This window comes from Eumetopias jubatus, unplaced genomic scaffold (genome assembly GCF_037043125.1).
Source record: "Eumetopias jubatus isolate StellerSeaLion01/CBP00866 unplaced genomic scaffold, mEumJub1_p1.0 scaffold_6, whole genome shotgun sequence".
Lineage (NCBI taxonomy): Eukaryota > Metazoa > Chordata > Mammalia > Carnivora > Otariidae > Eumetopias > Eumetopias jubatus.
In genome coordinates this window covers 145,299,400-145,324,360 of record NW_028274812.1, presented here as the reverse complement: position 1 = coordinate 145,324,360, position 24,961 = coordinate 145,299,400, and the positions used below count along the sequence as shown (strand labels likewise).

The 24,961-nt window shown below is 41.4% G+C and overlaps 1 protein-coding gene across 5 annotated transcripts in view; it reads right to left on the bottom strand.

Moving 5' to 3' along the window:
- CARMIL1 (capping protein regulator and myosin 1 linker 1) overlaps window positions 1–24,961 on the bottom strand; it is a 312,830-nt gene that overhangs the window by 54,414 nt on the left and 233,455 nt on the right. For all 5 annotated transcript variants that reach the window (XM_028107424.2, XM_028107425.2, XM_028107427.2 and 2 more), the window contains exons 27-29: window positions 14,930–15,105; window positions 11,438–11,525; window positions 8,543–8,692 (exon numbers count right to left, since the gene is read on the bottom strand). In XM_028107424.2, the coding sequence (XP_027963225.1) occupies window positions 8,543–8,692; window positions 11,438–11,525; window positions 14,930–15,105 (414 nt within the window). The remainder of the gene's footprint in view (window positions 1–8,542; window positions 8,693–11,437; window positions 11,526–14,929; window positions 15,106–24,961) is intronic.

The window sequence follows — 24,961 nt, the reverse complement described above, 5'->3', positions numbered from 1 at the left end:
CACCACGTCTAGTATTTCACTATTAATGTATAACCACCTCAAGCCCCAAATGAGCTGAGACCCATTTAGAACAGCAAGATCTGGGGGGAGGAAAAAAAGGAATAAATCAGGACCAAGAAGAAAAAAAACAAAAACAAAAACGAAGCCCAAATTAAGGCTGCATACAACAAACTCTACTTCTTCGGGCCCTGAACCCTTTTTTAGGTCAAGTGCACAGTGAGCTCTGAGACCCTCAAAAGAAGTTAGGCACAAGTCATGGAGTGATGTGTTCATGAGATAAAGAGCAAACCAGCATCTCAGGATTTTCATCACTCCTGATAAAGACCTGAGATTTCTCCTGCATGTATTTGTAACAGAGGTATTCTGGGATGGAGTGAACAGTGACCATGACATGTATATGGTAACAAGTTTTTTAGGGCTCGTTATTAAGGCAGCCCTTACTGAAGCTCCAGGACACAATGCAGACACACACCTCAGGAAAAGCAATTGTACAGAGGCCCAAAACAGCAGGAAGAAAGGGGTGAGTTTGTTTCGCCGAGACCTTCAAGGGCACCAGGTCCTCTCCCGCCGCTGGATCTCTGCTCAGGCCCTGCCTGGGCCCCGCTGCGCCGTGAGGAACAGTAGGTTGGGGCGAGGAGCTGTGTGTGCCTAGTGCTGGGGGCAAGCTGAACCACAGCGGGGAAAGTGAGCTTCTGGTAATGTTTCTCAAACATCTTTGACTGTGACCCAGCTTTTTTATTTTTATTTTTTAGGTTTTATTTATTTATTTTTAGGACTCTCTGCACCCAACATGAGGCACGAACTTCCAACCCCGAGATCAAGAGTCGCACGCTTTTCTGACCGAGCTGGCCAGGCGCCCCCCAGACTGTGACCCACCGTATATACGGAATGTATTTTATTTATGCCACGACCTGACGTACGCGTACATGTTTGTATAACTGAAACAAACATTTGGTGTAATCTGGTCCTTTATATTCATACTTTGTTTCATTTCTGAGTTTTTTTTTTTTTTTAAACTCCTGGCCAGAACCATTACACTGACTCAATGAGTCACTTGTGGGTTGCAACTGAGGGTTGAAAGACCCATCCTGTACTAATTCAGGCATCTCTAGATGACCTCATTTTGGTGACAGACTCACATCTTTCCACACTCAAGCAAATACACGTGTGGGCTTCGCACAGATGCTAGTTCTGTGATGTGCAGAATGAGCTTTGCACTTCTGCCTTTCAGCGCAGCAAACTTGCTGGGTGATACGTTGGTTCCTTCACCTTCCACTTCTGGGACGGAGCCGAGAATAGCGCTCACGATGGATGAACAATAAGCATTTATTGAATGAAAAAATGGCCCGCTAGTCTGTATTTTTCAGTCAGAGAGTCTTTCGATAGCTCAAAACTACCTAAGACTTCATCATCGAGAACTCCCCCTGCCTCCTCCCTGGGCTCTCGGGCCAGTAGCCACCTTGATCCAGCCTTTTCCCCGCGCCCGTTCCTGGGTAAGCAAGCTGCCCTGAAGGACCGCTCACCTTCTTCGTTAGACACACACACACTTAGTATCTAAAGGCATTGTTTTCTAGGATTTGAATACTGTTTAATTCAGAAGTTAAAGAGGACATCTGGCCTTTGGTTTCCACTGGCAAGCAGTGGTAAGCTGGAGCTTTCTGACAGGAGAGGTTGTTGAAACAAACATGCATACTCTGAGGTTTCTAAGGGTTGCAAAGTGGGACTGATTTTAGGGAAATCATCTAATATTGGCTCTACCGTACTAGCCCCAGGAGTTACTAAATCTCTGATTGCTTGTAAGGGACTTAACCAGTTAGGACTTTATTAAAAAAGGTCCTGTTCAAAGGAAGTATAAGTGTACTCCTATGTCATCTATAAACCTACCCCCACCCCACCCCCACACAGGTAAACAACGGAACGTTTTCTGTTTGTTTCATCAATCCACAGGTTATTAGGGTCATTTGCTTAATTTAACTCATGAGGGAAACCAAAATTATCTTTGAAACCAAAATTATCTTTTATAATTATCATTACATGTCCAGAATTAAGCTCAGAAGAATCAGCATATCCTCTGCAAGTCAGATGCCCAACTCAGAGGCTGGTTTTTGAATGCCCTGACTAGTCACAACTAGTTAATGTTCTAAGTCATTTTCGTGGGAGTGGGGACTTAATGAGTCCTCCCCGTCTTCTTCCTCAGGAGTTTGGTTCACACTGGCAGCAGTGGGGCTGTTCCGTCACCTGCCCGGAAAAGGTACAGGGATGACTATAGAAACGGGGTGTCGCAGGGATTTTCCATGGGGTCTCCTTTGTCTCCTGGGGGCTCCTGAGGGTGGTCAATGCTGTGCGTTAGGCTTTCTAAAAAGGTTTTTGGGGCAGATCTCTAGGGAGCTCCCTGGAATAGGGCCTCTGCAAATAGTATTGGTGCCAGTTAAAAATTAAAAGATTAAGAAAACTGTCAGTCGTCAGGAAATGGTGACCTCTTGGGATTCGCGGGGTGCCCCTGGCATTTCCACGAAGGACTGCCACAGAAATTACTAGAAACTCTGAGGAACATACAACACCCATTCTAGCTGCACTATACTATAGTTTTGAAAATTAGTATTTGGAAATCAAGAGGTTTTCATAGGTTGCTTTGCAGGGATTAAAAAGTTAAGTGATATCAATAAGAAAATGACATTACAGAATAAATAAAATTATAAGAGGAAGCTAACAACCAGGGCTTGAACAACTTCCTGTACCTACTTAGTACACATGCAACTAATTTAAATGAGATATTGACTCAATAGTCTATACTTGGCAATACTGTTAACAGATTAGTTCTAATAACTACTGGTACTTAAAATTGAGGTGATTTGTTTTTTAAAAAGTATTTTGACCAAGACAAATGGATCTTTACTAAATTTTAATCTGTATTAAAAAGCTTAAAAATTAGGGGTGCCTCGGTGCCTACTCAGTCAGTGAAGCATCTGCCTTTGGCTCATGTCATGGTCCCGGGGTCCTGGGATCCAGCCCAGTGTTGGGCTCCCTGCTCAGCAGGGAGTCTGCTTCTCCCTCTCCCTTTGCCCCTCACCACTTTTCTCGTGCTCTTTCTCAAATAAATAAATACAATCTTAAAAAAAAAAAGCTGAAAAATTATATATTAAAATTTGAGGCTGAATTTGTTAAGGGAAAATAATTGTTATTTTGTCATCGAAAAAAGGATTCACAAAGTGTACTCTATAATAATTCAAGCCTTTTAAAATTCTTTTCCTAGGAAATATCAGTAAGTAGATGAACTGCTTCTCTGCATGAATATCTTTTGATTTAAAACGGGTATGACACTCATTAAAATATCTGAAAGAATTACATACAATTAGTGAGCTAGTTATGCTAAGGAGCAGACACTGGCTCTTCACCCACTTGGCACGTAATCCTAAACCCCGAGCTTCTGTAATTTTTTAAAGGTGGTAAACTATATATAGCGATAAATTAAATACTGAGAAGTAACTGATCAGTAGAATGCAAACTGCATCCTTCAATATCCCAAAGGCCAATGATAAAGTGAAGTTGAAAGAGACAGCTGGGAATACTGATTTCCTAAGAACACCTGATTGCAGGAAAGAACAGATGGTCTACGGACAATCAAGAGGCTAAGTAAATACACGTTTCAGCAGGACATAGAAGGCATGGGTGTTAAGATTATAAGTCTAGGAAAGCTAATTAATCATTATTGCCCACAAAATAACACATGGAAAGGCAAGGAATATTCCAGGTAGGCCCAAAGTGGGCAGATTCATTTCTAACAATTGAGCATGTCAGGATTTTTGACACAGCAGTTTCCAATCATGTTTAAAACCTGCAGGCTTACATTATAGTTATCCGGCACGCGTCTTTCATTTGTGTTCCTGTTTACATATCAATTTAGTCTGGAATTAGTAAGCAGATATGTTACACAAAGCAATGCAAGTGTAATTAAATCTTACCGAAGCTTTAATTCTGGATGTAAGAAATACACCGTATATGACATCCATATACTGGTTAAACACGCAGACTACGATCCCAAACTGCCTGCCTTTGAGTGACCTCAGGCCACTTGAAGAAGTTACTTTTCTATGCCTCAGTTTACCCACTTATTAGACACAAGATATTAATGATATCTATCATTCACAGGTGGTTGAAAGGGCTGAACTGGTTACTCTTCATAAAGAGCTAAGAATAGTGCCCAGCACATTACAGGGACTACATCTAAGTGTTAAATAAATGAACAAGAAGACTTTTTAAATCATCTGATTTTCTGTCTGGAGTAAACTGACATCAGAATCTCTGGGGCTATGAGAGTGGACACACACTGGAAAATGTCTGCAGGTTATTCTCATGGTTCTTGTTCTATCCAGGACCCCCCCCACCTCCCATGACACCCACCACTTGAACTAGATAACTTCTTTGTTTCTTTCTAGCTAAAAGAAAAAGATAATTAGATTGAAGACAGTTTTTTAACTCTGCCCTTTTATTTAAAGAAAACTGCCTTTTCCTTCAACAATTATGAAATTAAGGTTGATGAGAAGGTCTTGGGCATCCTCCCTAACCGCCCCCCACCCCAAATCCCTGGCCTGCCCTGCCAGCAGATAATAGGGCCTCTCAAACCACTCACTCATCCTAATTTCAGCCCTCACTTAGACAAAGAGTAAGTTTAAGCAATCAGCCATATACATTAAATTTGTTTCCATCTCCAAAAAGGCAACCCTTGAACTTGACTAATAAATTTCTACCTCTAATTTATGGCGTTAAACCTTCCTTAGTGTGATTATAACTACTGGTTCTTTACAGATACATAAGGACTGAAATGGAATTGACTTTTGGACCAGGGAGACATGGAAGAAACATGATGATAAGATATCTGGGGGTAGGGAAAAAAGAGATGCCCAGATTGCCTACTAAGTTTGTTAAAGAAATGTTCAAAAATAGATTTAGCAGATGTCATGAACATCACAGGCAAAAAACGCCAGGATTCTGACTCTATAAGTAGAATCTCTAAGAAGAAGGTTGGTGATGAGTCCAAGTTACTTTGGAATGCCCTAGGGAAAGTGTCACAGGGCTCTGGGCTATCAACCAACATTTTAGGTAATAGCAAAGTTACAACATCACACTTCACAGTGCTCTAGCTCTGTGTATGGCACAAATTCTACCCGCCAGTGACTCACAATCCCACGTGGGAAAGGTTGTCGGCAGGCACAGAGGCATTTGTCCTTCTGGGACTCTTCCACACAACAGTTAACCTTGTATCCTGTCTTCCCGGATCACTTAAGCCAGAAACGCTGCCAAGGCATGTGCACAGGCTCATTTAGAAAACCAAAACAAATTAAATGTCTCTCCCTTGCAAATCTGTTCTTCAAACCCTTTTAAAATGGCGCCACGTGAGGACCACAACTTGAGTATTTGGTAATGGATGTCAACGAGAAACACAAACGATTTGCTGCTTTGATTATGAAAGAGACAGTGAGGGTAATTTTAAAAGGTGAGACGAATCCTCTATTCCTTTCAAATTCGCTCTGAATTTAGGCTATTGGCTTAGGGTAAAAAGCCCAAAGCTCAGAAAATTGATTTTCTGTAGGAGAGGGCTCCCTGCACTCAGAGGACCTGCCACGGTGTAAAATGCGCTGTCTGTGGGTGGCTTAGGATATTATAATATATACATATATCAAATCATTATGTCATACACCTAAAAGTAAAACAAGGTTGGGATGCCTGGCAGTCTCAGTCAGTAGAGCCTATGACTCCTGATCTCAGGGGTCGTGAGTTCAAGCCCCACACTGGGTGTAGAGTTTACTTTAAAAAAATAAATAAGTAAAGGGGCGCCTGGGTGGCTCAACTGGTTAAGTGTCTGACTCTTGATTTTGGCTCAGGATCCTGGATTGGGCCCCGAGTGGGGCTCTGTGCTGGGCGTGGAGCCTGCTTAAGATTCTCTTTCCCTCTGCCCCTCCCCCCACTGGTGCATGCTCTTTCTCCCAAATAAATCTTTAAAAAAATAAATAAATAAAACTAAAAGGGTATTATATGTTGATTATATCTTAATGTAAAATAAATTTAAAGAAATGATTCCTCTCCTCTCCTCTCACCCCACCCACTTTAAGAACAACCACCGTTTTCTTTCACATGACAAAACCAAAGCAGTCAATCAAACAAAAATAAAGTTTACACAGTGAAACACCATCCTTACAGTAGCTAAACCAGTCATTCTTAGCCAACACTCTCTCATCCTAAAACACGTAACTTACAAACGCAACAAAATGTGTCTTATAAGCTCACATTTTTTTTACTCCTTCCCAACTCACACATGACTGAATAATTCTGGCAGGAAATGTGACATATAGAGTTAATTTTGAATTTTTAATTCATATCTATTTCCTATAACATACTTATTTTCTCTTAAGGTTAAACTAGAAGCTTTCTGGAATAATCACCCTTTGTTAACTTCCATTGTCTCAAGATGCAAAGTAAAAAAATACTAAAGATACATTTTACAATATACTAGACAAGTTATTAAAAAACTTGATAATTCCCCCTACATAGACCAAATACAGTTTTAAGTTTACATAGTTATATAGCAAATTATTTGTCATCTTTCACTATACTAGAATGTTATTTGAAATCTAGGATATTTTTGGCCTTCTTTGCTAGCCTCCTTGTATATGATAGGGTTTTATCAGGAGGGTTCTCAATTATTTTATTCACAGACTTTTTTTTTTAAAGATTTTATTTATTTATTTATTTATTTATTTATTTATTAGAGAGCGAGCGAGAGAGAAACAACATGAGAGGGGAGAGGGTCAGAGGGAGAAGCAGGCTCCCCGCTGAGCCAGGAGCCCGATGTAGGGCTCGATCCCAGGACTCGGGATCATGACCTGAGCCGAAGGCAGACGCTTAACCAACTGAGCCACCCAGGCGCCCCTACTCACAGACTTTAACAGGTAACAATGGCTGGCTTATAAATAAGGAACTACTTAAAGCATTACCTTTTCTTCTGGGCTAGAAAAATCACAGCAGGCCATCAAATCCTTGGTTTTCAAAGTTAAAAATAAGTATCATTCCTGACAATGGCCGAATCTAAAAATTACTAGAATTATTAGCTGATGTAGAAACATTTGGGTGAAGAAGTAGCCCAGATGTTGTCTAGCAGCACTCTCTCAGATTTTGAGGAATTCCTAAAAGATTGATTATTTTAGTGAAACAAAAATATTGAGAGCACATACAACTGTTTTTACAGTAAAGAAGTAACTAATACCTAATAATACAAATTCTAAAATAATGAAATAGGAACTTAAGTAAAATTGTCCTCAGAGGGGGAAAAACATCAACATACTGAACACTCTAGTTACGTGGCCAGATGGATACACCGTGTGAAATTCAGAAAGTGAGTTAGGAATCAAGACCTACTGCTAGGCAGACACTAGGTGTATATTCCATCTTCTAAAGCATATCACATCAAGGGAATTAAACAGAATATAAACTAAATGGGAAATGCAAATATAAGAGGATACCCCCAAATTGTGTAAATTAAAAACGGGAAAAAGCACCAGAGAAAATAAAAAAATGATAGGACCGAGAGAGAAAAAGCCATCCTACATATTTTGTGCGGGAAAAAGTCCTCCCCACATTTTTTTTTTAAAGATTTTATTTATTTATTTGAGAGAGAGAGAATGAGAGATAGCACGAGAGGGAAGAGGGTCAGAGGGTCAGAGGGAGAAGCAGACTTCCTGCTGAGCAGGGAGCCCGATGTGGGACTCGATCCCGGGACTCCAGGATCATGACCTGAGCTGAAGGCAGTCGCTTAACCAACTGAGCCACCCAGGCGCCCCCCTCCCCACATTTTTAATGGCTTACTTAAAAATGTTTTCTTGTCACAAATGACCTTCAAAAGTTAAATAATCAATTTCTCCTAAAGAATTTAGGAATTTTTTCCACTGAAGCTATAGGGACAGATCTAGGTATTATGCTCACTGTAACTTCCAGAACTCTTCCTTGGGAGGGGGTATGGAAGTACTCTTTAAGAAAAGTTTTAAGAAACAAAATATCCCCAAAAAACAAGCAAAGGAAAAAAAGGGAGAGACAAACCAAGAAACAGATTCTTAGCTCTAGAGAACACACTGACATGGTGATCAGAGGGGAGGTGGCTGGGGGATGGGGCAAACAGGTGATGGGGATGAAGGAGCGCACCTGTCGTGATGAGCGCTGGGTGATGTATGGAAGTGCTTAATTACTATATTGTAAACCCTGAAACTAATATTACGCTGTATGTTAATTACACTGGAATACAGAATAGAATAAAATGAAATAAAGCGAAGTTTTACAAAATTACAAATCCAAAGTAAGATACAGGGCCTTAGTGGGGACCTGAAGCTTCAGCTTAACAGTCTCTGTAAGCAACAAGTTTCTGAAAGAATGATCTCTGGGAGGGAGTTCTATTTGGTCTGGTTTGTAATGGTGAGATCTCCAAAAAAAAAAAAAATCAGTAGCAAAGCCCAGTGGTGATGGGGTAATTGTGTCACCAAAGGACGTGTCTTACCATACAAGTATCCAGATCTTCCAAACGCTCCATCTCCGTGAGTTCCTCCACCGTCATGACAGAGCGCTTAGTTGGCTTCTCCTCAGCCAGCTCAATCTCTAAGGTCTCTGGCTGAGCAAGGGTCTTGCCCCGTCTGCTGAAATGGTCAGCCTAAGAGAGTCAAGAAGAAGGACCAGAGGCAAGGAAGGGAAGAGCATGTTAGCTGAATTCTGGAAGACCCCTGCCACAAGGTGGCGTGGTGAAGAATTCTACCTGCGTGCGGTTATGGACAATTCTTAATACACTCACACTACAGTAACTCACCTCTTGTTATCTTTGGAGGGTGGGTTGTCTTAAGCAAGAAATCATAAAACCTCCTTTAGTAAAATACAAGAATACTTAGTCCAGAAGAAAATAAGAAGTGTTCTTTTCATTAATTTTATTTCATACTTCCTCTGAAATTTTTTTTTAAACTTTTTCTTTCTTCTTTTTTTTTTTACGATTTTACTTATTTATTTGACAGAGAGAGATAGCGAGAGAGGGAACACAAGCAGGGGGAATGGGAGAGGGAGAAGCAAGCTTCCTGCGGAGCAGGGAGCCCGATGCGGGGCTCAATGCGGGGCTCAATCCCAGGACCCTGGGACCATGACCTGAGCCGAAGGCAGACGCTTAACGACTGAGCCACCCAGGCGCCCCTCCTCTGAAATAATTTCTTTCTATATCTAGTGTTTTAAAAATATCTAATTAGGGGAAATAAAATGATTCCAACCTTCCCTGTTTTTAAAGGGCTGAAAGGAAGGAAATTGCTAACAGCTTTCATTGTTTTCAGGTAATGAACACCGTATGTGATAGGATTTATTAATTTCCACTGTTATGCTTTAGGTAAACCTAAAAACATTAATGATAAGAGGTAGAATAAACTGGGCTGAAGTTAATAAACTCTAGTGCTGGGCTGATTCATCACCAGGAACTTTGATTTAATTCTTTGGAAAGGATCAGAACCAGCTGACAATACCGTGGAACCACTGGCGACACTTCTAAACTTAAATTGGAGAATATATTCATGTAATTGGAATGTCTTTGAAAACAAAATTTCATTTTTTAGATACTATTCCTTTCACACAGAAGTTAAGCTCTCTTCTTACAACCCAAATCAGAATATTAAAATAAAGTTCAATACAAAAGTGCACCCACATAGTTCATTTTTAAATTGTAAAAAAAAAAAAAAGTTGGTATTTTTCTGAGTAAATTCTTCAAAGAAAGACAAATGCAAAAAAAGTGAACAATTCAGCCGTTCAGTGTGGTGCTCACGTGCAATCATGTTGGTACAATATGAAGGGGGCATTTTGAGGCCGTCCCTGCAGCCATGGGTTATTGAGAAATTGTTTCTATAAAGGATGTTCCATTGATTTTGTTTCTGCTTATTTAAAAAAAGGAAAAGTCTGACTTGGGAGCTCTAGACCCTAACATAGGCCTTTCCTTTTTTTTTTTAAGATTTTATTCATTTATTTGAGAGAGAGAGACAGAGCGAGAGAGGGAACATAAGGAGAGGCAAAGGGAGAGGAAGAAGCAGACTCCCCACCAAGGAGGGAACCCGATGTGGGGCTCGATCCCAGGACTCTGAGATCATGACCTGAGCTGAAGGCAGATGCCCAATGACTGAGTCACCCAGGCGCCCCTAACATAGGCCTTTCCTGTGCCACAAACCAGAAGCTAGTGCTTCTTAAAGTCTCTGGGGTGATGAATCAGTTTTCTATATTTCCAGCTTGCCACACACCGGTATATTGGTAAAGTACAAAAATGATACTTTAGAGAAATAACATGCGTTTGTGCATTGTGGCCATCTCCAGTTGCTCTAGAAATTTCTCCACGTTTCCTCTTGGTTGGTGACCTAACCTCATCAGGCACAGGTGCCCCGTGGTGAGTGGGCCAGCTCCAGCCCATGGGCGGTATTTTCAGTGACGCTGCGAGAAACTCCTGTCCCATCTTTTCGATTTTAGAGGACAGCCTACGCATTTTTCTGAAATATTCATGTTGTCTGCCTCGTGGAGAAGCCACGGTTACTGTTTTTCCCACTGTGGTGCTCCCTGGCATCACCAACATTTCCATGCCATAAAGCCGGCTATCTCCAGCCTGCACTTAACTGGAAATGCTTCTCTGGGGAAAATGTCCTAATTTGCTCGAGAGATTCATACCACATCACATTGCTAAAATGTTCACAACACGAGATGTAAGGAGTAACGAAACCTTCATCTGTGCCTCAGAGGACTTCCTGAAGTTGAAAACACATGAAGTTTCTGATATATTTTTTATATGCAGTGATATTAGAAGTAAAGTCTTCTACCTCAATAAAACCAGTCTCTAGACGAAGAAAATTTATGTCTTTACCTCGGTTATATCCAAGAGGCCTGGCTGGGCACGCGGCAGCTACCGATCCCTAGAATGTGTCCATTTTACTCTGGTCTTTTCTTTGGACCCCAAATATTCCCCTCCCCTCACCCCATGTTTTCAGGAATAGTCCATTCTCACATGATCATGTCGAAGAACAACAAAATACGCACACAGAAATTAAATAATCTAAAATACCTTCATTTTAGATCTCGATTTCAGCATTATTTCTTAACAAAACTTTGTATCTGCATTATAAATGCACAACAAAATTTCTCAACACCACCACGTCTCGTTCCCCTTCCATTCCCTCTGGAGAGATTCTAACATGTTCTAGAATGGTCTGGAAGCAATGTAGGAAAGGAAAAGCAGGATCGTGGCCCATAAAGCTGCAGAGGAGTAAGATGCAGGAAAGAAGCGGCATCCCCAACCTGGAGCCTGCCCTGTTCTTCCCACTGCGGTGGAAAGACCAGCAGACCACAACAGAACACAACTGGAAGCCCCACGCCAGATGTGCACAGCACTCACCAGTTTATGATGGCAGTGTGATAGTGCATCCAGGATTTCATCCACAATCCGATCAGACAGGAAGGAGGCCACTGTCAGCTTCACTTCACTATGTGAAAAGCAAAAGGACACAGTAGCATTTAAATTTGTGCAATATCACCCACCCCTGATGCTATGTTGATAAGGTCAACTGTGATTCCGCTTCTGTCTTTGAAAGTGGAATAGAAGAATGTGTGAACAAGGCTAAGGATTTCCAAAAATAAGCCTTAAACACACAGGTAATAGACTCGCTTGACCAATTTCAACCTGCCTCTGCAATCTCAAAACTCAAGATTTAGTGGTAGAAATGAAAAACATCTGGATAAAGACAAACTGAATGGGAACCAGATGTACCATGTGGTGAGGAACAATTCTTCCATTGACATAAAGGAAAACAAACCTGGGCTGGAGTAAATTAAGAAAGTCTAGTCTGATTGTTAAACTTGGGTTATTACTTTAATATGCATGTCCCCTGCCTTAAAAAAAAATACAAAATTTTTTACCAGTCCAATGGTACCATATTGAACTGCTTCTGCTGTACTCCCCGTCTTACTTCAAACTGTGACAAATTCACTGTTCTCTTGCCTTTTATGAACAGAAGTTACCAAAACATGCAGTTTCGGTGTCTCTCACCTGACCTTAAGAAGGTGTCCAGTCAACTGAAAGTAACCCACTAGTTTTGGAGTTTTCACTAATAAACAAGTCAGCCATGAGGGTCTCTGTCAGATAGCTGGTATTTGAGTCTGCATTTTAGTTATTTGGTATTCCCAAGAATTCAAATTCTACCTGTGTGTCTTCAGTCTGAATAATCCTACTGAAATGCACGTATGCACAAATGGACATAAATGCACAATACAGTTGAAGGCGAATGTGCTGGAGAGATAGACCCATGCTCCAATATCGCCTCGTAAGTTCAACCTACTTTTGAAGTCAAGAATTCTCAAGTTTTTAGAGCAGGGAAAGGAGTTATCAAAATATAATTATTTAATCCTAAAACCAAGGTTGAAAGTATATTTGTGTAACAGGGAAAAACCTTTCTAACCGAAAGGCAGTGATTTGCACTGAGATTTTTTCTGGCAAGGCAGATTTTGGATGGCAGGGAAAAATGGAGGCACTAAGTCTTTGATGTCTACATTAGAAATTTTCCTAGGCTAAAGATAAAAGGATGTTTCTTTAATTCCTGTCCCCGAAACAAGGTCTTGGGAGCTACTGGGCTTATCTAATACTTTATTATTCCCCAGAGGTGTCTGATAAGATTCACCTGGGTCTCATTAAAAATACAGATTACTGGGTCCCACCCAAAACCTGGGGTGGGAGGTGGGGGTAACGCATGGGGGGGGGCGGGCTGGGATTATCTAATTTTGACAAGTACTTCCTCTCATTTTTTCAGGCATGTTTGGGAATTTTACTTCTTCATAAATCTATAGAATCGGTAGTTTTATTTCTCTCCCCACCCCCCACCAATTGGGGAGGGATGGTTTATCTGTTTCAAATTGTAGCACCAAAAAAGATCCTTTAAAGTGCACCAAAAAAAAAAAAAAAATGTTTCAGGACTGTGCTATCATTTTGTTACCAGATAACATGCTTCCTTATTGAACTTCCAAACTGCAAACTTTTTAGAGGAAATGATTCCACTTAACCTGCGTGGGCACAGCTGTATCTGGATGTATACACAGGTGTGGACATTTGTATTTTCATTCCATCAGTGCTCCAAATAACACATTTTAAAAAGCCAAGCAAGGAGTTAATGAACATAGAAGTGATTCACTGATAGAAGGAGTTCTAGCCTGCTGTTCACTTTTCAGAATTTGCCCATCTTCAAAAGAAGTGACCATATCTGACAGAATTTGGTACTCCTAGTAAAGGCACCAGAGTATGATCCACTGGTAATTCAATCCATTAGGACAGAAGAATGGTGGCCAATGCATTTTTTCCTCCTTAATACTTCAAGGGCTTCAATAAAAATCCTAAAACTACGGGTTACAGAACTATGTAAGCATACCTAGTCACGGCTTGAGTCAATAAAATCACTGATCTATGGGGTCCTGTAAATGTTCTAAATGGCCTTTCATTGTGCAAGTCTTACCATTTAACTCAGTTGGCACTAGAGTTTTATTTATTTTTTTTAAAGATTTTATTTATTTATTCATGAGAGACAGAGAGAGAGGCAGAGGCAGAGAGAGAAGAAGAATTCCCGCTGAGCAGGGAGCCCAATGCGGGACTTGATCCCAGGACCCCGAGATCATGACCTGAGGCAAAGGCAGATGCTTAACAACTGAGCCACCCAGGTGCCCTAGAGTTTTATTTTTAGAAACCCCAACACACACACAGGACAGCTGCACCTTAGACCCAAGATGATCTCATCACTGCAGAATTCCTCAAGCCTCAAAGTTCCATGATCTACCTTCCATATCTAGGTTGTAATATCATTTTTGGCTTATTTTAACTCTCATTTTTCTCAGGTTCTCATTTGGCTACACATCACTCGTTCTTTGTTGACACAACTCCCACTTCTTCAGATAAAAGCTGAGGTTTTGTTTTTTGTGTGTTTTTGTTGTTGGTTGTTTTTTCTCCCCCTACATCGAAGTCTTCTTATTGAGATTCAGGAACAGTTAAAAGGGGATACTTGAGAGTATTTCTGAATTTAGTTTCTAGTCTGCTGACTCCCCAACAGAGAAACATGGAGAATTCGTGGAGTATCGTTCAGACTGCTAACCACCCCGGAGTTTCTAGGTGGAAATAGAGGAAAGTTTGTTTGGTGATCACACCTTCTCAATATTTGTATCTTGGCGTATTTTTTTTTTAAAGATTTTATTTATTTATTTGACAGAGAGAGACACAGTGAGAGAGGGAACACAAGCAGGAGGAGTGGGAGAGGGAGAAGCAGGCTTCCTGCTGAGCAGGGAGCCCGATGCGGGGCTCGATCCCAAGACCCCGGGATCATGACCTGAGCCGAAGGCAGATGCTTAACGACTGAGCCACCCAGGCGCCCCTTGGCGTATTTTTTTAAACTTTATCAAGCACAAATCAGCCAACAGTCCAGAGCAGCATCAGCACGTACACAGTACCCAGACCTGCCAGAGAACACAGGAGGAAACAGCCGCGAGGCCACGCCGGGCCTTTTGGCTTATCTCTAGACTGTGCATTTGCTCAGAACAGCACGGTGGCAGAAAGCAAACTTCAAGTTAGTAATTTTTAAAGGTGGAAGATACGCTTCAGGAGAAGGAAAAAAGGGACTACAAACATGTACCCCCTATTAAAGCGGAGCAGAGAGCCGTCCGCTCTTCAGTAAGGCAGGCATATCTGCACCCGTCTTGTTTTGGAAATGTACAAACCTAGGCGTTTACGCACAGCTGTCTACACGCCAGGACTGCCTATTAGACGTGCCTACATGTTATCCACGGCTGGAGCCAACAGTGACACTCCTCCCAGCTGCCTCGACTGCGACCACAGAAACGACAGTCATAAACCTACCTAATCTTGTTAAGGATGTCAATTCCAGACTGCTCCAACAGGACATTTTTCACAAAGGTACGTGGGATGGAAATCTTTTCAGTGCTGGCATGAATCAAGTCTTGTCGAATGTGGGCTTTCTTCATCACGTTGGGACAGAGGTCCTCAGCAGCATCGACCATGGACTCAAGCAACACCTGTAACGCAGCACAGAGGAGGGGAGAGGTGACATCAGAGCACAGCGGAGGGGAGAGGTGCCATCAGGGCACAGTGGGGGGAGAGGTGGTGTCAGGGCACAGTGGGGGGAGAGGTGGTGTCAGGGCACAGTGGGGGGAGAGGTGGCGCCAGGGCACCGCGGGGGGGGAAGCGGTGCCGTCAGAGCACAGTGGGGCGGGGGGAGACGTGGCGCCAGGGCACAGTGGGGGGAGAGGTGGTGTCAGGGCACAGCGGGGGGTGGGGGGACAGGTGCAGTCAGAGCACAACCGAGGGGAGAGGTGGCATCAGGGCACAGCGGGGGATGGAGAGGTGCCATCAGAGCACAGTGTGGGGTGGGGAGAGGTGGTGCCAGGGCACAACTGAGGGGAGAGGTGGCGTCAGGGCACAGCGGGGGGGGAGAGGTGCTGTCAGGGCACAGCAGGGCAGTGGGGGGACGTGCCATCAGGGCACAGCGGGGGGGGGAGAGGTGGCATCAGGGCACAGCGGGGGGGGAGAGGTGCCATCAGGGCACAGCAGGGCGGGGGGGCGTCAGGGCACAGCAGAGGGGAGAGGTGCAGTCAGCATGGGGTGGGGGTGGGGGGCAGAAAGTTGAGAGCTGGTTATACATGACGCTAAGCCCTCTGAGAACAGAGACATGAATGTCCCAGAGCACAACCAAGGATTCTGAGCCACTCAGGGGGTACCTGTGCCTGCTGGATGATTGCAGATGTCAGGTTATCGCTTTAAATCACCCGCAGACCCACCCGAGCTTTGGGCTGGCATCTGAAGGGTCGCGGCATGCCCACTGCACGTAACACCAAGGCGATCAGAAGATGAAAGAAGACACATATCAAGCCTTTATACACCAACTTACCACACCAGACTGTTCTCCCTGCTGCTAGAAAAGAAAGTGACAGATACCCCTAGAAAATATACCGAACATGAACTCTTGCGTGATTTTGCAAATCACAGAAACCCCAAATTGAACCCTTCAATAGCTCTGTCAAAACATCGATAGTGAAAAAACCCACGGATGTATGCTTTTATAAGAAAAGCTTTAGTGTTCAGTGAAGTTACAATTGTTACAACACGAAATAGCATGAATGACAGACAAAAACATTTACTGGGCCCTTGACAAAGAACAATCAAAACTCTAGAGTTTGCCAAATGTTTCTGCACATTTTATCCTTTGGACACCTGTGAAGATGGGGAGGGGGGTGCTTTTCATGTGATCCCCATTTTGAAGTTGAAGAATGCGAGCTAGGGGAAATTAAATCATTTGCCGGAGATGGATGACATGGCTGGGAAGTGTGGAAAAGGCATAATACGCTTCAGCGTGAGACCAAAATCTGAATCCTAGCTGAGGGACACTGGCCTGTTACTGATTTCCCGATTTTATTTTCCTCCTATATAAAATGGCAAATAAAAAAGTTCTTGCCTCATGAGATTATTGAAGATAAAATGACATTACACGTGTGAAGCATTCAGTATAATACCCAGCACACGATAAAAATTCAGCCTCTCACAGATAATGTTACCAATCTGTTTCCAAGGATGCTAATTTCAACAAGCTCTCAGTTTGAGAAAGCCAGCTTGATCCTATTACTAGTCCAGTGAGAACAAGGACTAATGAGGCACTATTATGGGCTCTGGTCCAGTGCTCTGTCTGCCCCCGTATTCACATACAGGCCCCCGTCCGCTCCGGCACCCACGTACAAGCCCATCCCACACGTAACACCCCTCGTTCAACTGCGGGATGAGCAGTAGAGCGCAGCAGGATGTTTATAAAGATCTTGTGGAAAACCGGGGGGGGGGGGGGGGATCACCTGAGGAGTTTCCAAAAGCAACTCAGATTTTGACAGTGCTCCGTCCCTATTATAATGCTAATTACCGATTTCGCATGTAATTCCAAGAAAGCTGCAAGCAATGCAAGTAAGTCAGTTTAAGACAAATTATTTTCCTCTTTGGCATTAGAATAAACACACTCTGGTCCAGATCATGTAGCGCCCAGCACTCCTGATCAGAAAAACCTCAGGTATCAACATGCTATTTGGATTCTGTTAAGTTCATCAATATGTTTGTGACTTTTGGGAAGGTTCCACTGCATGACAGTGCAAATTCGGCTAGAAATGAATCTCATACCTAGAGAGGAGGCCTGGCTTCCAGTGTGGACCCTGACATGAAATTTCTGTGGAATGTTATCACAGAATAACTTTGCAGATCTCTGCATTCTCGCTACAAAGTCATTTCTCAGGCCTCTTACTGCTCTACAAATTGATAACGGCATGGCTTAACCCTATACAAAGGAATTTCAGCCCGCCCTAGGCATTCGATTCAACAGAGGCTTTGTAGTGAGTCTCCTACCACCCCCTCTAGCCCACCACTGACCAACATAACAATAAAGCACTTTATATGCCACCAAAGAATATCATCCATGGTAGCCTTTGATTCATATAACAACCTTGTAAGTGAAGGCTGGTTTTCACAAACCCATATTATAGCTAAGGAAATCGGGTCTTGGAGAAGAGAAGTGACTTGCTTGAGCTCACTTAGCTGGTTAATGGAAAAGGTGAGATGGGGACTCAGATCTTCTGTTCCCTACTCCAGCCACCCTCTTCCAATGCCCCTGCCTGTTGTCAAGAGGAACGTCTTTTCCTTTCTCTTTATAATCTACAACTTTCATCCCCTGTTCCCTTGGGTTAATGGTACCCAAGGCTACCATGGTAGACATTCTGGTGATGGGGCTGGTAGAAAGGGGAGGAAAAAATGTCGGGGTAGGTTTGCAATGGAGCCTCTGACCACTTCTTGGTGTTCAGCCCAGCTCAGATCCTAAAACAGCATCTCCTTCCAAGTATCATGGCCTTCTGCACACCAAACCATATTCAACATCTATCCTTCCCACGGCTTCAAATTACTACCTACATTCCAACAATTCTTAATCAAATGTTTATCTACAACCACCTACATAATTCATACCATACATACAAAATGCAGTCTAAGCATTTTCTACCGTGGAAAGATGAATTGTAACACACTTCACCCTCCCCTTACCCTCCACTAAACAATAACTACAACAGCAAAATCAACCATGCTCACGAAGTTTTGTTGTGATGGGACCAGACTAGATCAGAAATTTGAGAGTCTCCTTAGACTCGACCTACCTCAACCCTGTCCACCACATCTACCTCTAAAACATGTTAAATTTACTCCTACACGCTTCCTCAAAAGTACAAATATGTCAGAAGATTATTCATTAGCACAGAATAGAAATCTCTGGGGGCGCCTGGGTGGCTCAGTTGTTAAACGTCTGCCTTCAGCTCAGATCATGATCCCGGGGTCCTGGGATTGAGCCCCGCATCGGGCTCCCTGCTCCGTGGGAAGCCTGCTTCTCCTGCTCCCGCTCCCCCTGCTTGTGTTCCCTCTCTCGCTGTCTCTCTCTCTGTCAAATAAATAAATAAAATCTTAAAAAAAAAGAATAGAAATCTCTGAAATATCTGGTAACTGCTCAACTTGCTAGCTTCATTTCTTGTCATATTTCTATATTCCTCTTATAATTATTCCCATTCAATTACAGTTGTAGTTCCCCACATGATGACCCAGGCTCTGCACACATCATTCTCCTGGCCTGGAATCCTTCTTCTTCCCTCTGTAGCCAGAATAAAGGGTCTATACTCCACACTCAGCTCAGCTCAAGCGTTACCTGTTTGAAGAGACCTTCTTGTTCTTCTCCCCTTATGCCCTTTACAACCCAAGCTTTGATGATACTTTTTTTTTTTTATGAATTTGTTGACACTTAAGCCAACAAACCTTTTTTTTTTTTTAAAGATTTTATTTATTTATTTGAGAGAGAGAGAATGAGAGATAGAGAGCACGAGAGGGAAGAGGGTCAGAGGGAGAAGCAGACTCCCTGCTGAGCAGGGAGCCCCATGTGGGACTCAATCCCGGAACTCCAGGATCATGACCTGAGCCGAAGGCAGTCGCTTAACCAACTGAGCCACCCAGGTGCCCGATGATACTCTTTGGTAATCGTATAGCATCCGGTGGGGGCCTCAGAAATTAAATGTGTCATAAAATGGTCAAGAATGTAGCACCTTTTAACCACTTGGGTGTGTGAAAGAACCCCTTTGAGAATCTGATGAACACTCATCCAGAAAAATTAGTATAAAATTTTGCATGTAATTTTAGAAGTTCATGAGGCACCAAAGCTAGAGGCACGAAACTCTAGATATACAATTTGTACCTGATGGCAACTGTGAAATCCTACACTTTATTGCCAGGGCCTAGCACACTTCTTGGAACAAGCTCTAAAAAACATATGAAAGTATTACAAGCCCAGGGACTCACTGAATGTGGGTACTAAACAGTCCATCTTTTCTCTACTAATCTCTCTCTGTTGCATTGGTTTGTCTACCTCTGCATACTGTCCTAAATGTGGGTACTGAACAAGCCATTGTTTCTCTACTAGCCTCTCCTTCTGTTACATTGATTTGTCTACCTCTGCATACTATCCTAAAGATGATATGCCTTAATATATGCCAGGGCAAGACTACCAACCATCTTGTTTTTCTTCCTAAGTGTCTGAGCTATTTTTGAGCACTGATTTCCCATATTTTCAGGATCAGCTTTGTCAAGTTCTGTTAAAAACCTGTCGGGAGTTTTTGCTGAATTGTATCCAATAATAGATGAGTTTGGGAAAAACTGACATCCTGTGATACCATCTCTTCTATCCATAAACCTGACACATAGTTTACTTTTAGACTTTCTTTAAAGACCTTCAGTCAAGTTTTATAATTTTTCATCGTTGAGGTGTTAAACATCTTCTTTTTAAATTTATTCTTAGCTACCTTAGATTTTTGTTGCTATTTTAAATGGTTAATTATTTCTAATGATATTTTTGAACTAATTGCTGCTGATATATAGAAATGCAATCCGTTTTTACATTTTGGTCTTTCTCCAGCAACTTTACAGTACTAATCCTAATAATGTACCTGCAGATTCTTTTGGGGTTTCTATGTAGACCATCATAAAATCATAAAATGTGCAAATCAGAATAATTTTCCTTCCTTCTTAATCCTTACAATTCTCATTTCTTTTGCTTGTCATATTGCACTGGCTAAGATCTTTAATATAATGAACAGAAATGGTGGTAACAGACATCTTTGCTTTACTCTTGATTTTAAAGAAAATGCTTTTATCTTTTCCCCCAATTTATTTAAAAAAAATTCCAGACCTACAGTAAAGTTGAAAGAATGAGATAATATCCATATCTTCTTCCTAAAACTTAGCAATTGCTGGGGCACCTGGGTGGCTCAGTCGTTAAGCATCTGCCTTCGGCTCAGGTCATGATCCCAGGGTCCTGGGATCGAGCCCTGCATCGGGCTCTCTGCTCAACAAGAAGTCTGCTTCTCCCTTTCCCACTCTTCCTGCTGTGTTCCCATTCTGGCTGTCTCTCTCTTTCTCAAATAAATAAGCAAAATCTTAAAAAAAACTTAGCAATTGCTAATAATTAGCAACATTTGTTTTCCTCTTTCTCTGGATCATCTGAAAGCAAGCTGTAGGCATCAAGACTCTTCCCTCCTAATTTTAAATTATTGGTTTTAGCCTATTAGTTTCCATTCTTTCCTTACTTCTGATATTGGCATTTAAGACCATGTATTTCACTCTAAGTACTAGTTATGCTGAAGTTCAGAGGTTCTACTATTACTATTATCATTTAATTCTGAATATCCCCTTATTTAAATCATGCTTTCCCCTTTGACCTTTGAGTTATAAGTAATTTTTAGGGGAGCCTGGTTGACTCAGTTGGTGGGTGTCCAACTCTTGATTTCCCCTTGGTCAGGATCTCAGGGTCATGGGATTGAGCCCTGTGTCAGGCTCTGCGCTGAGTGTGGAGCCTGCTTAGGGTTCTATCCCTCTCCCTCTGCCCCTCTCCTGCTCATGTGCATGCTCTCTCTCTCTCTCAAATAAAAGAAAAATCTAAGGTACCTAAGAATAAATGAACTAAATAAATAAAAGTATTTTAAAATTTGTAAGCCATTGGATTTTTGCCTAAATTTTCTTTTGCTACTAAGTTTTAACTTCTTTGAAATGGGACCAGAGAATATGGTTTTTAAACATTTTTGCGATGTTCATTATGACCTCCTTGGCATTTTTCATAAATATTCCAGGTATCCTTAAAAGAATTAATATTATTCTAGTCCACTTGATCAGAACTGAGAATTCTGTGGTTCCAATATTCTCCTTCTTTTAGTACTTAATCTGAAATGTTCATTTCTTTAATATATTATTATTCTCTTTATTATTTTCTATTGAAGTATAATCAACAAATAGTATTATATTAGTTTCAGGTGTATAATATAAATGATTCAACAATTCTATACATTTCTCAGTGCTCATCAAGGTAAGTGTACTCTTAATCTCCACCCATTTCACCTTCCCCCCCAACCCACCTCTCCTCTGGTGACCACCAGTTTGTTCTCTGTACTTAAGAGTCTGTTCATCTGTTCATCAACTTTTTGATTTGTTAATCTGTTTCCGAAATTCTAAATATGAGTTCAATCATGTGGTATTTGTATTTTTCTGACTGACTCATTTCACTTAGCATTATACCCTCTAGGTCCATCCCTGTTGTTGGAAAACGGCAAGATCTTACTCTTTTTTATGGCTGAGTAATATTCCAGTGTGTGTGTGTGTGTGTGTGTGTGTGTGTGCGTGTGTGTGTCACTTCTTTATCCATTCATCTACCGATGGACACTTGGGTTGCTTCCATATCTTGCCCATTGTAAATAAAGCTGCAATAAGCATAGGGGTGGATGTATCTTTTTGAATTATTAGTGTTTTCATTTTCTTTGGGTAAATACCCAGTAGTGGAATTACTGGATCATACAGTAATTCTGTTTTTAATTTCTGAGGAATCTCCATACTGTTTTCCATAGTGGCTGCACCCATTTGTATTCCCACCAACAGTGCACGAGGGTTCCTTTTTCTCCACATCCTCACTCATACTTACTTCTTGTCTTTTGATTTTAGCTATTGTGTCAGGTGTAAGGTTTGATTTGCACTATAGGTTTGATTTGCATTTCCCAGCATCTTTTCATGTGTCTGTTGGCCATCTGTCTGTCTTGGAAAAAGTGTCTATTCAGGTGCCCTGCCCATTTTAATCAGATTGTTTTTTTGGCACTGACTTGTAGAAGTTCTTTACCTATTTTGGATATTAACTCCTTATCAGACACATCTTTTGCAAATACCTTTTCCTATTCAGTAAGTTGTCTTTTTGTTTTGTTGGTGGGTTTCCTTTGCTGTGCAAAAGCTTTTTATTCTGGTATAATCCCAAAAGTTTAATTTTGCTTTTGTTTCTCTTGCCTGAGGAGACATATCTAGAAAAATGTTTCTATGGCTGATCAAAGAAATTACTGCCTAAGCTTTCTTGTAGGAGTTTTATGGTTTCAGGTCTCACGTGTAGGCCTTTAATCCATTTTGAGTTAATCTTTGTGGGTGGTGTAAGAAAATGGTCCAGTTTCATTCTTCTGCATGTAGCTCTCCAGTTTTCTCAGCACTATTTGTTGAAGAGACTGTCTTTTCCCTATTGTATATTCTTGCCTCCTTTGACCATAAAAGTGTGGGTTTATTTCTGGACTCTATCCACTGATCTATGTGTATATTTTTGTGCCAGTACCATTCTGTTTTGATCACTACAGATCTGTAGTGTACCTTGAATCTGAGACTGTGATCTCTCTAGCTTTGTTCTTCTTTCTGAAGACCGCTTTGGCTATCTGGGATGTTTTGTGGTTCCATGCAAATTTTCGGATTATTTGTTCTAGTTCTGTGAAAAATGTTGTTGGAATTTTTATGGGGATTGCAGTAAATCTGTAAATTGCTTTGGGTAGTATGGATATTTTAACAATATTGGTTCTTCCAATCCACGAGCATGGGATAGCTTTCCATTTGTTCATGTCATCCAATATTCTCTATCATTATTTTATTTAAATTTATTTGACCAATTAATGGTAGTCATTTTCAAAGATTTCTACCACAATAGTGAATCTGTCAATTTCTCTTTGTAATTGTGTCCACTTATTCTAATATACACAGAGTCATAGGATTAGACACATATACACTGAAATTATGTATTTCTGGTAAACTGGCTCATTCAATGATCTGTTTTATTCCCACTGATGCCTCTTCTATTCTATCACTAGATCTGGACAAGAGCATTCCTCTGGTGTGGAACTGAACCTTGTATTACAGGATGGTTAGGTTCATTGCCACCTGCCCATGCTGATGGCTGTGACAAACCAAAATAACCTCAATACTTCCTGATACCCCTCTAGGCGTGCAATATAACCCCCAGTTTAGTGCCTCTGTTTCAGTGGTTACACGAGATACTTTAACATAGATACTCTACTTCCTATCTAAAGCAGCACCGTCCAACAGAACTTCCTGAGCTGATCAGCGCTGACCGATAAGAGAGCCACCAGTCACACATAGCTATCGAGTACTTTAAACATGGCCAGTGAAACTGAGAAACTGCATCGTAAGTTTTTAAAATTTGATGTCACTTAAAATTTAAATGACCACAAGTGGCTAACAGAGGATACACTGGACAATGCAGGTCTAATGCGAATGTCTTAAATCTTTTCCAGTATATGCCTAGGACCTTAGACTGTTTTTCCTCATTCCTTATTGACTTACTCGCTTCTAGTATTTTATTTCTTCTTAATTTTAGAGCACAAACAGGGCATTAACACTGTTGATTATAGTCAGCGTTTCTCTTTACCCAAATTTGGCATTTTCCCTGCTTGTTATTCTTTCTTGCATCTCAGACCCTCTTTCTTTGATAATTTTTCCTTTGTCCCAAAGTATATCTTTTAAAAAAGACTTATTTATTTTAGAGAGAGTGAGAGAGAGGGGAATAGGGGCAGAGGGAGAGAATCCTCAGACTCCCCGCTGAGTGTGGATTCCCAACGTGGGGCTCGATCTCACGACCCTGAGATCACTACCTGAGCTGAAATCAGGAGTCGGATGCTTACCTGACTGAGTCACCCAGGTGCCCCCAAGGTATAGCCTTTAGGTGTTTATTTAGTGTAGTCTAGTTAAGAGTAAACATCTCAGTTTTTGTTTGGATGAAAATGTTTTCATTTCATACTTGTTCTTAAAAATTAGGTTTTATTGGATATATCATTCTTGGTTTACACTCTGTATTCTCTCGTAAGCATGAAGATATTCTTTTCATTGTCTTTGGCTTCCAGCCACTGTTGATTTGGGAACTGTCTTGTAGGTCTTCATGTTGGTCTTTTTTAAGTAATACGGCTTTTCCATTCCTCTGGCTCCTTGCAATATGTGCTCTTTGTTCTCAGTGCTTTTCACTTTTCGTTATGTGATTCTAGACATGGATTTGCTTTTATCTATCTGGCATGGGATTCACAGGACTTCCTGAACCGAAAGATTCTGATCCTTCATCAATGCCTGAAATTCTCAGCCACCATCTCTTCAACTGCTACCTTTTGCTGTTCTCGCTTTCCTTCTGGAAATCTAAGTTAGGTTTATGGTAAACTTTCTCACTCTAACCGTGTTTCTTAACTTTTCTTACACAGTCTTCATTTTGTTAGTCTATGTTACACTACCTTCAGACAATCTAAACTGAGCAGGCCCTGCATTTGAAATGTGATCATCAGATTTCACTTTGCATGTATCTCCCCAATGTTAGTTATGAGGGTCTATATTTCCTAACTGTAAAACTAAAACTAACAATACTCAGAAAACCTATCTAATATTTGTAAACTGGATGAATATCCTTAACATGGTGGCTACACTCCCGTATCTTGCAGTGAGCAAATAACTTGCTGTAGTTCACCATAA